The 15,842-nt window shown below is 35.9% G+C and overlaps 1 protein-coding gene across 2 annotated transcripts in view; it reads right to left on the reverse strand.

Annotated features, from left to right (window-relative positions):
- The window catches only part of LOC131161516 (protein PSK SIMULATOR 1), a 60,959-nt gene that overhangs the window by 14,988 nt on the left and 30,129 nt on the right, over positions 1 to 15,842 (reverse strand). For both annotated transcript variants that reach the window (XM_058117332.1, XM_058117333.1), the window contains exons 7-8: positions 4,553 to 4,650; positions 4,246 to 4,315 (exon numbers count right to left, since the gene is read on the reverse strand). In XM_058117332.1, coding sequence (XP_057973315.1) covers positions 4,246 to 4,315; positions 4,553 to 4,650 — 168 coding nt within the window. The remainder of the gene's footprint in view (positions 1 to 4,245; positions 4,316 to 4,552; positions 4,651 to 15,842) is intronic.

Genomic DNA, 15,842 nt, shown 5'->3' on the forward strand with positions numbered 1-15,842 from the left:
CACCTGTGTTGGATAACATATACTACAAGACATCACAAGGGACTAGCGTTGATAGATCCAACAAATGGCTTTGGATATAAGATGCTGCCCTTTGTGGAGACAATGGCTCCCGACAATGGCTCCAAGTTTGAACAATTTTCAAGGGCTATGCTCTTGAACAACAATGATTAATCCATAATCTGTCCATAACTGATTTATATCATGCCCATAACTGATTCTTGAACAACAATTTTCATGTCCATTTTTATCCAAAAAAAAAAAAAACACATAATCTGTTCATGCAAATTACACTGCATAATCGAACTTTGTTCATTTTGAGAATAAAAAATCCCAAATCAATTTCCAGAATCTAAACAGCATTCTATAATCAATAACTATTCATTTTGAACAGTCAAAAAAATCTGTCCATAGCGTGTACATATATGCAATTACATTCCAGCATATAAAAATATACACCCATTAGTATGTGGTACACTTCTCCTGTAATGTTAGTACCATAGCATGATATGGCACTCTGCTTGCTCCAAGGGCCATCTGAATCAGGATTCCGTCACCACCAAACATAAAGCACCACCTGCAAGCACGCCCCACTAGAGAGCATGGTACCATGTCATGCCATAGTATAACATTATAGATGCAGACAATACTGTGTATTTTAACAAGTTGAAATATATTTGCATATATGTACAGGTTATGGACAGATTTTGAGATAGACAAAGGGAAGGAGGGGGAACCAGTGCATTCCAAGAAGCCTAATTAGGTGAACTAAAGAAGGGGGTAAGTTGCCCTTATGAAATGTCGGGAATTTGTCTTTCTAGCAAAGCTCAAGTGAGGTCAGTGTTTTTCTCCATTGGTTTGCTTGATAGTGAACTAACAAAGGGGGTGTAAGTTTCTCTATAATAAAACGTCTAAGAAGGTTTATGGAATTTTTGAAACGTTAGAGGATGTTAGTACCTTTTGGACAAGCTTAAGCGAGGTCAGTGTCTATCACTTAACAAAATATATACATGGAGAATGTCTCTCTCCTCTCCCCTTCTTGAAGCCTTCTTCCTTTTCTTTTCTTTTTCAGCATAGGCTTTTGAAGATTTTGGCTAAAAGCACACAAGTACAGCACTGAACTGATCTTCTCCATGGGTATCAGGTAACCATGTATATAGGGGTATAATCAGCAACTTGACAGCAAAAGCAATAAGAAATCCAGTGTCAAGTATTATTTCCAATGCCACAGGATACAATTGGCTAATCATGGCTACTATTTGCCATAAGAGGTCGAAGGGAAATGCTTCAATATGCAGATAGAGGGGATGGGGAAAGGTGGTTCTGTTTATAAACCCAGTTTGCAATCACTGAGTTAGGGTTTCTCTAGCGGCAGTGCAAGCATTCGTTGATGGCTTGTCTTTAGTGTTAGGAGGTAGATTATTGGATGGTGATCAGGCAAGTGAGGACAAGTATATTCTTATAAATAGAGTGGGGCTGCTAGCACAGAATTGGAAAAGGTTTTCTATAACATCCCAAGAGGTGCTCATGATAATGGTTGGAGGAGTTTTGCGGGAGAGCTTCAACTGTTGATGAAGGATTTAGTTAAGGAAGTTCCATGCCATGGTTTTAAATAATGGCTGTGACCATTATGTAACACTGTTACATAACCTTTTTTTTTTAATTCCAAATACCGTTACACACCGCAAAATTAGTAAGAAAAGTCACACCCATAGCAACCGTTATGGACTGCAACCATTACATTAAGGCTGCTACAACTGTTATGTAACCGCTGCAGGACTGTTACAGCAACATGTATATATATATATATATATATATATTACTTTTTCTTCCCCCCTTTCATACATCATTCTCAATATACAAGGGGAAAAAAGATTATAAGGATGATAATGATACAAAAATTTACTATTTTTTTTAAGTACTCACAAGAGATGCATTAATAACAATTTAATAATACTAATTTGTTAAGAATATATTTTATTCTGAAAATATTAGCAATTTGATATTTATGTTCTATAATTTTCAACTTCAAGCTTCTTTTCTTTTCTAGTTACTGTATATTTGTCTTATTCGTATGTCTTATGTCTTTAATAGATTAATAGAGTTTATAACATATTTGTTTTATTAATTAATTTATCATACATAAGAATAATGAAAAAGTATAAATACACATGCTCACACATAATTTATTTGCCTATGGTGGTTTCAAACAACTGTAAATTTCTTACCCTTACCAAACAACTTAGTTAAAAAGATTCAATATACACTAAAACTCTTTCTAAGAAGGATTAAAAGCTTAAAACATGCAAATAGACTAATATGCATGAGGTTGTGTGTGCTTGAAAAAAATTAAAGGCCGTTACACCTGCTCCCTATTATGTAACATCTGCTACTCCCACTTCCCGCTACACCTATTACCATTACATTACACTACCCGCTACCGTGATTTAAAACCATGTTCCTTGCAAGGTCAGCAGAACTGATGCTACATGGCAACGAGAATCTTGGTCATGGAAGGAAGTTGTGTCACGGGATAAATGATCATATCTGTATGACAACTTGCAGCAGAAGATAATTGAAGATGGTGTGAGGCAATCAGCACAAGTTGCATAGAAGGTAATCGGCTTACGGCAGAGGGGTTAGGATTTCACACCTTTACAAGAGACAATCTAAGGGTTGATGATGAAGTGGTCTGGGCCTCGGCTCTCACTATTGTGTTAAATTTGGGCTTTTCCCAGGCCAGACCTGGATCAGGCCCAAGTTTCAGCCCATTTGAGAGGCCACAGGGCCCAACGTTCAGTGGTTAGAGAAAAAGTAAACCTTGAGGTGAAAAAAAGAGATCCATCTTGCATCCAAAAAAAGTTTAAAGTTAATGGGCCTCCAATTCAGGCCCAAATTTTTATCACACATGATCAAGTTAACCAGCCAAGAAAAGTTTCAGGAAAGGATGATATGGCCCCACTATGGTTGATTTTCAATTGGAGGAGGATCTGCTTTGTTCTCTTCACAGAACAGGGTATACAACACATCCAAATCACAGAAAAGGTTAAACATCTCCACAATGCAGCACAAGGTAAATAACAGGGCGAGTCCTGAGAGGGAGGTTCTGACCAGGGAGAGGAGGATTCAGTTAGTTATGAGACTTTGGTTGATACTCATGCGCCCTAGACGGGACAGAGCTGCTGTAAAGGCAAGACTTGATCAGGAAGTTTCAGTTGATGACAATTGATGGGGAGGTTTTCACTAAGGTCCATGAAAGTTGTATGGATGATATAAAAAGGAAAGTTGATGGCGTTACGAACAAGTCTACTACAAAGGGAAGGAATTATGGAAACGTTTATACATGCCACGTGGACAAGCAAGGTAACTCTGCTGGCACAATAGGAAAAATCTCAAGGAGAAATGCTGAAGGTACTTTCAGGGTACATGGAATCTCCAAATATTCATAAGGGAGTTATGGAAATGAGGCGTAGCGAGGGTGAGTAGAAGGAAAAAATGGGGTGACATGTTGGATAATGACGCAGTTCACTTTTGGATGAGATTCTATGTTCACAAATCATTCTATTTACTTGGAAATAAATCATATGTGCCACCATATTTGAGGAAGATGAAGCAGCAGCAGTGCAAGGACGGGATTTTGCCCACTCCCATAGAAGAGATTTATTGGAAAGACTTAGAAGCTCCAAAACTGTCAGATGAGTTGCGTTTAATTTGATCCTACAAGTGACAGTTCATCTGGATGGAGGTAAAAAGTATTTGAAGAAGAGTCCATGCAAATTAGTAAATGTGAAGTGCTTAGTGAAATGATAGAAAAAGTTTAAAGAGGTACTTTCTTATTTGACTTAGTAGTTAGGTTTTTCTTCTTCTGTTTTTTTGTTTGGTCTTGTTCTCCTTTCTCTTGAGCATTGCTTGTCCTCTTTTAGGTCTTAATCTCTTGTTCCTCTCTTAAAATATCTCCAATCCCTTTGCAAATCACACAAAGAAATATACAATATGCACTTGATCGTCCTATTCTTCAATCCCAATATATAATCATTTCATGGGGATGTATGAGTGCCTAGGTAGGATTATGCATTTGGAGAGGTTGTTTCTGTGACTAGAACCTGTGAGCTGGAAGATTTGGGTGTAACACCCTTCCCATTGGGTCAAGGCTCACCCAACAACCTCAAATAAATAAATAAATAAGCAGGAGACAGGAATTACAGAGTACCATAAACAGAAATTTATTTCAAAGTTTTAAATGCATACCAGCACTACTGAAGGCATCATGAATCTCTAAATATAAGAAATGGACAATGTCTACAAGCTTCTCCATCACCTATAAACACAGAATGTTAGATTTTACCTTCTGAAAAATAACTTAAAAAGTCAAAAGCACAAAGCCTAACAACCCAGATCCTTCATAGACCACAGAACAACTGCTCAATCATGACCCCCCCCCCCCCCTCCAACATAAGAAAAAACAATAACATTTAAAAATACTCAGAATATTTTTAAACCATGTCTCCCATATGCAGGTAGAAAGAGATAACGTAAAGCAGCACTGACTTGCTACCTCTTCCAAAATCTTGGACCAAAGTGATTTCTTCTTTAAACTTCTGACATGCTTTCTTTGACTCTTTAGCTCTGCCCTCAAAATGGCGAGACTGTCTCCTGTGTCAAAGCAAAAATAATTTATGCACATATAAAGCTAGAATATCAAATAAATAAAATATATAATTTCACAGAAGTTTAGGTGTGATATTCAATTCAAGGAACAAGGCAAGACTATATGACCAATGCATCAGACTAGCCCTTGAACAGCTTAGGTTGGTCCAAGCATTAAGAACTATGCTGGCTTCAGCCCAGCCATATAATCTATAATTTAAAAACAGAAGTCACAACTGCAATGGCCTGACCCTAAATCACACCACAACCACCCAAACAATGACAAAAAGAACAAGAAAAAGCCCTAAGCCCTTGTTTGGGAGCACTTCTAAAAAAAAGTGCTTATAGCACTTACCACTTAAAATAAGCACTTTTGCAAAAAAAAACTACTTAAAATAACCACTTTTTTTAGAACTATTTAAGTGATTTTTGAGAAGCAATCAAAGATAGCTTTTTGGCCACTTATAAATAGCATTATTCATAAGCGGAGTCAATTTTGTAACCATAAGAAAAATTAGTGGCTATTTTATGATTTAAAAAATACATTAGAAGATAATCCTATGTTATTTTTCTATATATTATAATATATTAATTATTTGTGAAAAATAATTCAATTCTGGAATGAAGAAGATGAACCATCCATTAATAAAAATTAATATTAAAAATTAAAAATACTAATTTAATTAACAATATTATTTTTACATAAATTCATATGATAATCATTGTTATAAATATAAATTAATAACAAGATTATTGTTAATCAAAAAATAATATTATATTATTTTTCCATAATAAAAATATTTAAATGTTTATTAAAAATAAGAGCTAACATAATTATTAATTAAATTTTTAATTAAAATTAATCATATATTATTTTTTATGCATTATAACCTATTAATTATTAATAAAATAAAATTAAAGTCTAGAATTAATAAAAAGAACCATCTATAAACTTAAATTTACATTAAATAAACTAAAAATTTTAAATTAGTTATTAATAATATTATTAGCATAAATTAATGTGACTCATGTTATAAATATACATTAATAACAAGATTATTGTTAATTAATAAATAATATTATCTTATTTTAGTTAATAGAAAATATTTAAATTTTAATTATAAAATTTATACAATTATAATTTAAATGTTTAATTATAAAAATATTAATATTTTTATTTAAATATATTTAAAAATACATATTAGTTATTGTGATTCAATTTTGGATTGAACAAGAACAATTTATTTATTTTAAATTTTAAATTTTAAATTAACATTAAATAAATTAAAATTTAATAACATTATTTTTATCATAATTTACTATGATAGAAATATGTTATGAATATACATTAATAACAAGATTATTATTAATTAAAAATAATAATCTTATATTATTTTTTAAATAGAAAATATTTAAATTTTAATTATAAATAATTAAAATAATTATTAATGAAATCATTAATTAAAAAATATCAATATTTGTAATTTAAAATATGTTTAAAGTACTCATATAGTATTCTATAATAAAAGTGAGTATTCAAATACCACTTCTTTTAAACACAACCAAACACCACTTAAACTTTCAGCACTTTTCCAGTTCAACACTTATGATCAGCACTTTTTTTTTCTGAAAAGCACTTATGCATGAGTGGTTCCAAATGATCCCTCCCACCAGCCGGGGTTGACTATATGAATCCTTTCTGAGCAAGCCTTTAGAAAGACGAGCCAAATTGTAATGTTAATGAAATGAATACTGTTCAAACAATGTGTGCATGTGTACTTCAACAACAAAAAAGTTCAGATAATAACCATAAATTAATATTAAAGAAGCATCAGCATGCCCTGGTGCACAGTCCCAACATAGGCAGTGGAAGGCAGGATGAGCGAAAAAGAAAAAAAGGAACACCCAGTGCGCTAGGTTCCCTGAAATAGGATCACTTGTGCTGCCCTGCAATTTCATAAGAGTAGGTATAAGAAGGTAAGGATTTGCTTTTGTTTTTGGGACATTTGATTATTTTGAGATTTTTATTAGTTTTGGAGCTCTTTTGTAATTTTTGGTTATTTAATTTTAGGGTCTCTAATTGGCTTATAAATATAGGATTACGAAAGTAATGAGTTAATTTTGATAATTAATTGAGAATCTGCTCCCTAAGCTATAAGTCTTTTTCTTTCCCTCTCACTTCCAATTTCGCTCTCTCTCTCTCATCTACTTCTTTCCCTTCCTCTTCCTCTTGTTCCTCCCCCCTTCCTATTGCTCTCTTTGCCAATCCTATTCTCTTGGCTATCCTACATCAGTCTTTGTCCCACCCAAAAATCCCCCATTGCCACCAACACCATTATCATACAGTCACTTTCCAATCATCATCTCCCACCCTGAGCCATCACTCCATGAAACAGAGAGTCCTTTCAATCCTAACCCACGGCCCAAAACTCAAACCTCACCAGAAAGAAAACGAATGCTGCAACAAATATAGGAACACAAAATAGAAAATTGTAGCCAGTGATTACCGAAATAGAGAGAGAGTCCGAGAAAATTTATCTACCAAGAATTAAATACATCTCATTTACCCAAACCAACAGCCAAGCCAAGATATTTTGCCAGAGAGACAAAACTTCGACTGCATATTGCAGATATGCAAATCAGCCATGAGAAATTGAAAATAAGCTGCAAAATTTGCCCATAAGCCATGATATTTTGATCACAAGGGCAATATTTGACAAGCAGTGAAAGAAAATTACCAAAAACCTAAAAACCAGACTGAAACCAAAACATTTTGCGATTCGGTTTGGTTTTTCAGTTACAGTTCTATGTTTCGTTTTCCATATATCACAAAACTGGTTTTAGGTTTTGTTTTCAGTCTGGACGGAAATGCTGAACCTAAATAAATATTTTATTGTACAACTTTTATCAAATAGATTCTAACGCTAAATTTTTTATTTATTACCCCTTTTTTTTACTTTCAAACAATATAAACAAAATTATTTTCATAGTTATACTTAATTATCAACAATTAGTAATTATAAAAGATTGGGAAAGTTGAATCAGTTTTAAGAACGCAATGCTAACAGGGCTGTGTAATGTGGATATAATAAGGCAGAGGAGGAGCCCCCAGGCCCCAACTTCCCCACATCCAATGTGGGACAAGGTGACCACCAGCTGCCGCTGGAAGCCTGGGACAGAACAGAAGAGAGCCTGACCACCTACTTCTAAAGGCATTGCAATCCCACATCAGCAGTGGGTGAAGTGGGAGGCAACCCTCCTATAAAAACCATAAGCCCCTCCTTCCAAAACTGCATTTATTTCCTTGGGCTGACATAATTATGATTGCAATTTTTGCACCACTCAATGAACAGATCCATCACTCAATGAACAGAGATTCATTGATTGTGAAAAAACCAAGAAAAAACAGATTGAGCCCGTAAGCCGAGAGTTGGTTTTCTAAGTACTTGTTCCATTAATGGTTCGGGATTGGCTTTAGTAGAAAAAACTAACAAATAACTTTCTTGTATCATGTTGTGTATAATGTCATTACATATTGCTGTTTTTATACATAAAGTCAGGTGTCTATAAATAGAAAGAAATCAACTCACACTCTACACAATTAATTCTAGGAAATTATATCGAATAAGGCAAGTCTAATTTAGGACACACTAATTTTGATTCTTGGCACACCATATTTAGAGTTGCCGAGAATGGTAGCTGTCCATATGTGGCAGATCTTCAACACTCCCCCTCAAGCTGGCAAATAGATGTCAATCATTCCAAGCTTGTCCACCAGAGCTTCATAAGTCTTCCTCTCTAACCCTTTAGTAAACAAATCTGCCACTTGATGAGCTGTAGGGATATATGGCATACACACTTCCCCAGACTCAATTTTCTCTCTAATTAAGTGTGCATCAATCTCAAAATGTTTAGTTCTTTCATCTAGTACCGGATTGTGAGCTAATGAGATTGCTAACTACTTGTAACAGTAGAGCTTCATGGTTCCATTGATGTTCATTTGCAGGTCCTTCAGGATTAGTTTAATCCACAGTATCTCATCTACTCCTTTAGCTAGGGCTCGGAATTCTGCTTCTATACTGGATCTAGCAACAACATTTTGCTTGCTACTCTTCCATGTAACTAAGTTTCCCGCCATATACAGAGTATCCTGTAGTAGATCTTCTATCATCCAGACATCCCGCCCAATCTGAGTCGGTATAGACTTCTACATTCAGTGAATCATGTTTTTGGTATAAGATGCACTTTCCTGGGCATGACTTCAAATACCTTAGGATTCGATTCACAGCTTCCATATGTTCTTTACCAGGACACTACATGAACCTGCTCACATAACTTACAGCAAAAGCAATATCAGGTCTAGCATGTGATAGATTAATTAATCTACCAACAGTTGTCTCCTACTGTTGGTGAGCACCTTCAGCCATATGTGCTTTACTCACCTTTTTACCTTTATCTCTATTAGCTCCTAGACTTTCATGTACCTCCCAACAAGTGTCAATAGTATGCATCCCTTTATAGCATCAGTCACACCAAAGATTGTCCTCGTCGTCCCCTTTCTTCCTCTAATTTGGAGGTCTACAATCTCTGTCGACTGCCATAGCCACGGATTCTCAACTCTAATCCTTAGTCATGGTCTTTCTTCTGCTCTCTTCACTTCGTACCATTGAGAAATTTTCACTAAGGGAAGGAAAAGGAGTTCTACCAATCACCATGGAACACACATTATCAAATTCAGATTGTAAACCAGCCAAGAACTTACGTCCTACCCTTCTCCATAAGGCGAGTAACTCTAATGGGCACATAAGTATTCTCAAGTTCTAAATTTTGATAATGATCCAATTCCATCCATAATCCCTTTAGAGTACTGAAATAGGAGTTAAACATTGGAATCACCTTGTTTAGTGTCTGATCCAATTCTCCAACTCATAAATTGAACCATCATTACCTCCACTTGAAAATTCCTCTTTCACAGATGCCCATAGATCGCTTGCCTTCTCCATGAATAGGTAGTTACGCCCAATGTTTGGCCGCATGCTGTTGATAAGCCAAGCCAACACCGGTGAGTTCTCATCTTCCCATCTCTCTGCTGCAGCTTCATCTTCTTCAGGACGCTTCTTAGAGCCATCTAGATATCCCAACTTGCTCTTCCCTCTGATGGTCATAATTGTGCCCAATTGACATAATTGGTGGGATTCAGCTTCTCAAACACCATCAAGAGGTTGGATTGATCATGCTGGCTGTTGAATTGCATGGCTGACACGAGATGTTTACTGTCAATAGACATGGTGATTTGTCAGGTTTCAGGTTGCAGGTGGGTAGGGATGTGCGGCAGCTAGGGTTTTGGTTGAGAAGGGGGTGCTAGCTGAACTTCTTTCTCATCCTGAGAGGGTGGCAGCTGAACCTTGTGGCTGGATTTCTTTCTCGGCCTGATAGGGTGGCAGCTGAACCTCTTTCTCAGCCTGAGTCTGTGTGCTCGAGAAGCTGATGGTGACAAGGGTTTTCTCAGGGATGGAATGTGCGGCTAGGGTTTTTTCAGGACTGTGCTGCTAGGGTGTTAAGAATCTTAGGCTCTGATACCAAGTAGAAAAAACTAACGAATGACTTTTTTGTATTATGTTAGTGTATAATGTCATTACATACCACTGCTTTTATACATAAAGTCAGGTGCCTATAAATAGAAAGAAATCAACTCACACTCTATACAACTAATTCTAGGAAATTATAGCTAATAAGGCAAGTCTAATTTAGGACACACTAATTTTGATTCTCAGCACACTATATTTAGAGTTGCCTAGAATGGTAGCTTTCCATATGTGGCAGATCTTCAACAGTTTTAAATTTTAAGAAGCAATCAACTTGTTTCGGTTACCAGTTTGATTGGAACATCACCATAGTGAACGTTTGGACCCTTAATTTTGACCTGCAAGATTTTCAGATTTTCAAAGAGGAGAATCTCCAAACATCAAATTGTCCTTCTGCTGCAACAGCTTGGATTACTTCAAATTGGTCCATGAGAAATTGGGCTATTCCTAACAAATAGCAGAAAAGGCTAAGTTGGAGTCGAAAGCTCAAAGGGGCACTCCATAAGGTCAAATTCCCTCTACTGGTTTTTTATTAGTATTCATTTGATCAGAGAATTATTAAATTTTGTTAGTTCCAAGAAAGCCTTAAATTTCAATTTCAACTAAAATTTTAATGCTTCAAAACTTTGATGGAAATTTTGATGCAATGTCAATTTCAATTTCGATTTTGAAAAATGATGGAGATATGCAGTAAAGCATGGATATCTTTCATGAGATTTTAGAAACTATTAATAGACATAATAATATTTTCTTGATTGAAGATATAATAATGGTATTAAACATGTTCAATTAATATAAATTAAATTCATAAATCAGTTAAATATATATATATATGGTTTTTTGGGGATAGAAAAGGAAGAGATAATTCATTAGAAAGGATGTACAATAGGAGAGCAAGACTTCCTCCTAAGAAAAAAGGAAAGCAAAAAGATTAGAAAACAATCAAAATAAAACTGCCATCCAATCTCTTTGAAGATTCGCCAAGAGTATCCCTCTAAATCAGCCTGTTGCAAAAGTCCATAAAGAAGCAAAGTACTAAATCCTTTCCTATAGCAAAGAACCAGAATTATTCTTCTCTGAGAAAATATGAACATTATCAAATTCCCCATAATATTACAAAGATCTCACCAATCCACAAAATCAAACCATCTCCATTCTTCCCAAATCCTGTAAAAGAGGTACATAATAATTCCTCCACTGAACCCGGACAAGACCAATTCTCCATAAAAACACTAAAAGTATTCCAAATCCACCAGGAGAGAGAGTAGAGCAAAGATAAATGTGAACCAGATTCTGAGCTTTCAAAACACAAGAAACAAACATCTGGAGATAACACTTCCAAAGGCCTCCAAATAAGCAACAGATTAATGGTGTTAACTATTATCAAAATCAACAAACCAAATAAAAGCCTTTATCTTAGAGGGGACTTTCGATTTTCCAAATAAAACGATGGATGGGTAAAGACTTAAAAGATTCTGGTCAAATGCTCCGGGAAAGATTTAGAAGAATAGACTCCTAAAGAATCCAAAAGCAAAGTCTGGCTATTTCTCTCACTTGAAAGCTGACAACCCTCCAACAGTACCAATAAAGAAGAAAGTTATATATTATTTGTTATACAAATACAAATAATTTAAAAATAAGTGGTCAAATAAAATGTTGTAGGTAATATCTACGTATACTTTTTCATATAATTTTAGAAGTCTAAAAGCTATTCATATCCTTCTTGTAATAATTCACCAAGAAAAGAAGATAAATTAAGAGAGAAACTTCAATTTTGGTTTTGAATCTCAAATTTGAATTTCAAGGAATTTCAGCCTATAGTCAAGAGTTCAACAAATTTTGCTGAAATTTCACAAGTCTGGGTGATTTTTGGAATTTTCAAAGGAAATTTTGTAAAATGGGAATTGACTGCCATTTCAATTTAGATGGGGATGGAAAGTGGAAATTTGGCCATAAATTTCGACAGTTTCATAGAAATTTAAGACCATTGTTCCAACTTCAAGTATCTTCAATTTTTTTTTATAGCAAAAAAGAAATTTCATCAAGTGATCAGGAATGTACAAAGAAGAGAATAAGACATCCTCCTAGAAATAACTTGAGGAAAAAAAAGAGAAATAAAAAATGAAAAATAAAAAAACAGAACAAGAAAAGAAATGGAATACATTGAACTAACAAATCAAGCCAATCCCATTGAATATCCGAGAAGCTCACTCATTCAAAGCACCCATAGCCTACACGCCAAAACAATGCCAAGTAATGAATCTTCTCCCAGACCAGCTAAGAATTCATCTTCTTCCCTGCAAAAATACGTGCATTACGTTACATCCATAAGCCCCACATCACTGCAAACCAAAGAGCTGCCCAATCCTTTCTCCTTCCAAAACCAAAATAGGAACTGCCAAAAAATCCTCCACTGTCTCTTAACAAATCCAATTCTCTCCCAATAAACCAAATAACTCATTCCACATTTTTCAGGTGTAAAAATCCCGAGTGTCTTGGAGTGATTTAGGGGATATTTATGTATAGAATTGTCTATTATTGAGAGAGATTATTTTAGGAGATTGTTTATGTTGACTTTTTGAGTCCGATCCCTGTTTTGATTATGACAAACCACGGCATCTCATTTGTGTGCCTAGTGTATGAACAGGTTAAATTTCAGAAAAGCATAGATGATGATGCAATATGGAAGCCAAGAAAGAACTCAAAGCTCACATCAAATTGGCGTATTCCATGGAATTACAAAGAGCAAAGACTGAAGACTTTACTGTTTTAAAGTTGTAATAATAATTAGGGTTAATTGTGGATGCATTTCATATGGTTTAAATTGAAGCTCATCAATGACCATAGATTGACCTTAGGAACCCTAAATTTAATGAAAACCTTTCTATAATTTAAAACAATAACCAAAGGTATGAAATATTTTTGAAATCAAAGACAAGGCCAAAAACTCATTTTTGTTAAGGCCAGTCGACCAGCCTACAAGGCTCAATCGACCGAAGTGTTCATCAAACCAAAAATGAGGTTTTTACAAAGGGCCCAGTCGACTGGCTGTTCAAGCCCAGTCGACCGGATTGGCCACATGGGCAATTTACAAAGGGCCCAGTCGACCGGCCACCTGAAAGCTTTCTTGGCCCAGTCAACCGGCCTTCATAGGAAGGATGATCTAGCAGACCAAATCATATGCCCGACATGCCAAAGCTCGCAAAAATGGAAAATCGCCCTTTGGTCAGTCGACCGGACCTCTTGGGTTCAGATGATTTGAAAACAAATATTATTTTAATGGGCAAATGGTCATATAACGGTCATATTTTGAAATTTCCTATAAATACTTGGTCAAATCACTTTGCAAATGTTAGAAAAACAATATTGAAAGCCTTAGTGATTATTCTTTGATTCCTTCTCACACTTCATACTCCATTTCAAAGATCAAATTCATTTTCTCCTACTCTTTCTTTTGAAAAATCTTTTTGGAGAAAATCTTGGGGTATACAAGTAAGCTTTGAGCATATATTAAACTTATATATACTTGCTTGAGGAGCTTCTTGTTCTTGAGATTTCAAAGATCAAATTGTTATTTCTCCATCTTTCATTTTGAAAATACTTTCTTGGAGAAAACTTTTAAGGGTTCTTGAAAAGGGTTAAGCTTATATCAAAGTTCATATATATTGTTTGAAGGCATTTTCTTTTTATTCGTGTATATTCAAAGATCACTTCTCCCATACTCTTCATTTTTTGAAAACCCTATTTGGAGAAAATCTTTGAGTTGGTTAAGAGAGCTTTGAGCATATATTCATTTAATATATACTTGCTTGAAAGGCTTCTCATATTTTACAAAAGGTCAATCTTGAGGAAAATCATTTTCCCAACTCTCATATTTACTTGAAAAATATTTTGAGAGGAAAACCCTAACTCTATTGAGCTTCACTTTACAAATCATTTGAAAGTGCATTTAGTTATCAAATTGTACATCTTAGCTTTTGAGAAGCATTTCCTTGTACGAAAAACGTTTTCAAAACAAGCCCTTGGCGGTTTGGGTTGTGAACCATGCTAAATGAGGGTACATCACTTAGAGAGGTGGCTCCGCCTAGAAGGAGTGGTATACAGTGTGATCCGTACTAAGTGAGGGTACATCACTCAAAGAGGGGGACTCTACCTTATTGAACGAGTACTAAGCGTGGGGTATTGCTTAGAGAGGAGGGCTCCATCCTATTTGAAGGAGTGTGTAATGGTTTCGCTCTACCCAATTAAGGGAGCAGGTTAGTGAAATCCTTGAGGGGTTTGCCCAAAGCGAGGACGTAAGCGGGTATAGTCAAACCTCGTTAAAAATCTCAGTGTCAATATCTCTCTCTCTCTTATCTTATTTAAATTTCTGCACGTGTATGATTGCTTATATTGTTGTGATTGTTTTTTCATACAAGCCTTACATTTTAATTGGGATATTGTTAGGGTGAATTGATTATATAATCTACAAAAGTTTCAAAATTCCAATTCACACCCCCCCCCCCTCCTCTTGGGATTACACCATTCCCGTTAGTTTCTATCTTTAGCATACCCGATTGTATTATAAGTATAAAGTATCGGCTTGTACAAATTATTCATTCAATAAATACAGAAAACCTATTCTGATTTCACGGTATCAGAGCTAGGGTTTCTATAATCCTAATTAATGATGGCAGAAGGAGCCATCAACAGCAGAGGGTCGAGTACCTCTGAAGCTCTCGACAGCGAGACTGAAGCCACCTCCAACTTGAATTCAAATGGGCTAAACAGCTCGCCCTTCCCACTCTCGGTGGAGAGACTGACGGAAAGAATTTCCATGAATGGGCTAGGTCAATCAAACTCATGATTGACGGCAAAGGAAAGTTAGACTACCTTACAGGTGAGAAAAAGAAGCCCGCCTCAACCAACATTGCAGCTCTGCAGAAGTGGAAGTCTGAGAACTCCATGGTGACTGTGTGGCTGGTGAACTCCTTGAAACCATCAATCAGCAAGACCTATATGTTCTTACCATCGGCGAAGGACGTCTAGGATGCTCTCCGAGAGACCTACTCAGATGTTGAAGGCTACTCTCAAATCTTTGAGATCAAACTCGGCTATGGTAGTTGCGGCAAGGAGAAAGAAAAGTCACAGACTACTATATGGAGATGACGAATCTCTGGTAAGAACTCGACTTGAGCATTGAGGAAGAATGGGAATGCCCTGGAGACAGTGCCCAATACAAGAAGAGACTCAAGAATGAACGAGTCTTCGAATTTTTGGCCGAACTCAACCGAGACTCGGACGAGGTGCGAGGGAGGATTCTCGGCCGACGTCCTCTGCCTTCAACTCGGGAAGTTTTCTTGGAGGTGAGGTGAGAGGAGAACTGGCGCAAAGTGATGTTGAAGGAACCGATTCTAATCGGAAACAATGGGCCCGAAATGTCAGCCCTTATTTCAAGAGGAACTCCTACTGGGACAAGCCAAAAAATGCAAAAAGGAAGACCCTGTTGTGAGCACTGCCGTAAGTCGGGCCACTCAAAAGTTAATTGCTAGGAATTACATGGGAAGCTTGCAAATTGGAAGCCGAGACAGAATCCCAAAAGTCGTAGCAACCAAGCTGCTATTGATAACCCAG

Source organism: Malania oleifera, chromosome 8 (assembly GCF_029873635.1).
Source record: "Malania oleifera isolate guangnan ecotype guangnan chromosome 8, ASM2987363v1, whole genome shotgun sequence".
NCBI classification, from domain to species: Eukaryota; Viridiplantae; Streptophyta; class Magnoliopsida; order Santalales; family Ximeniaceae; genus Malania; species Malania oleifera.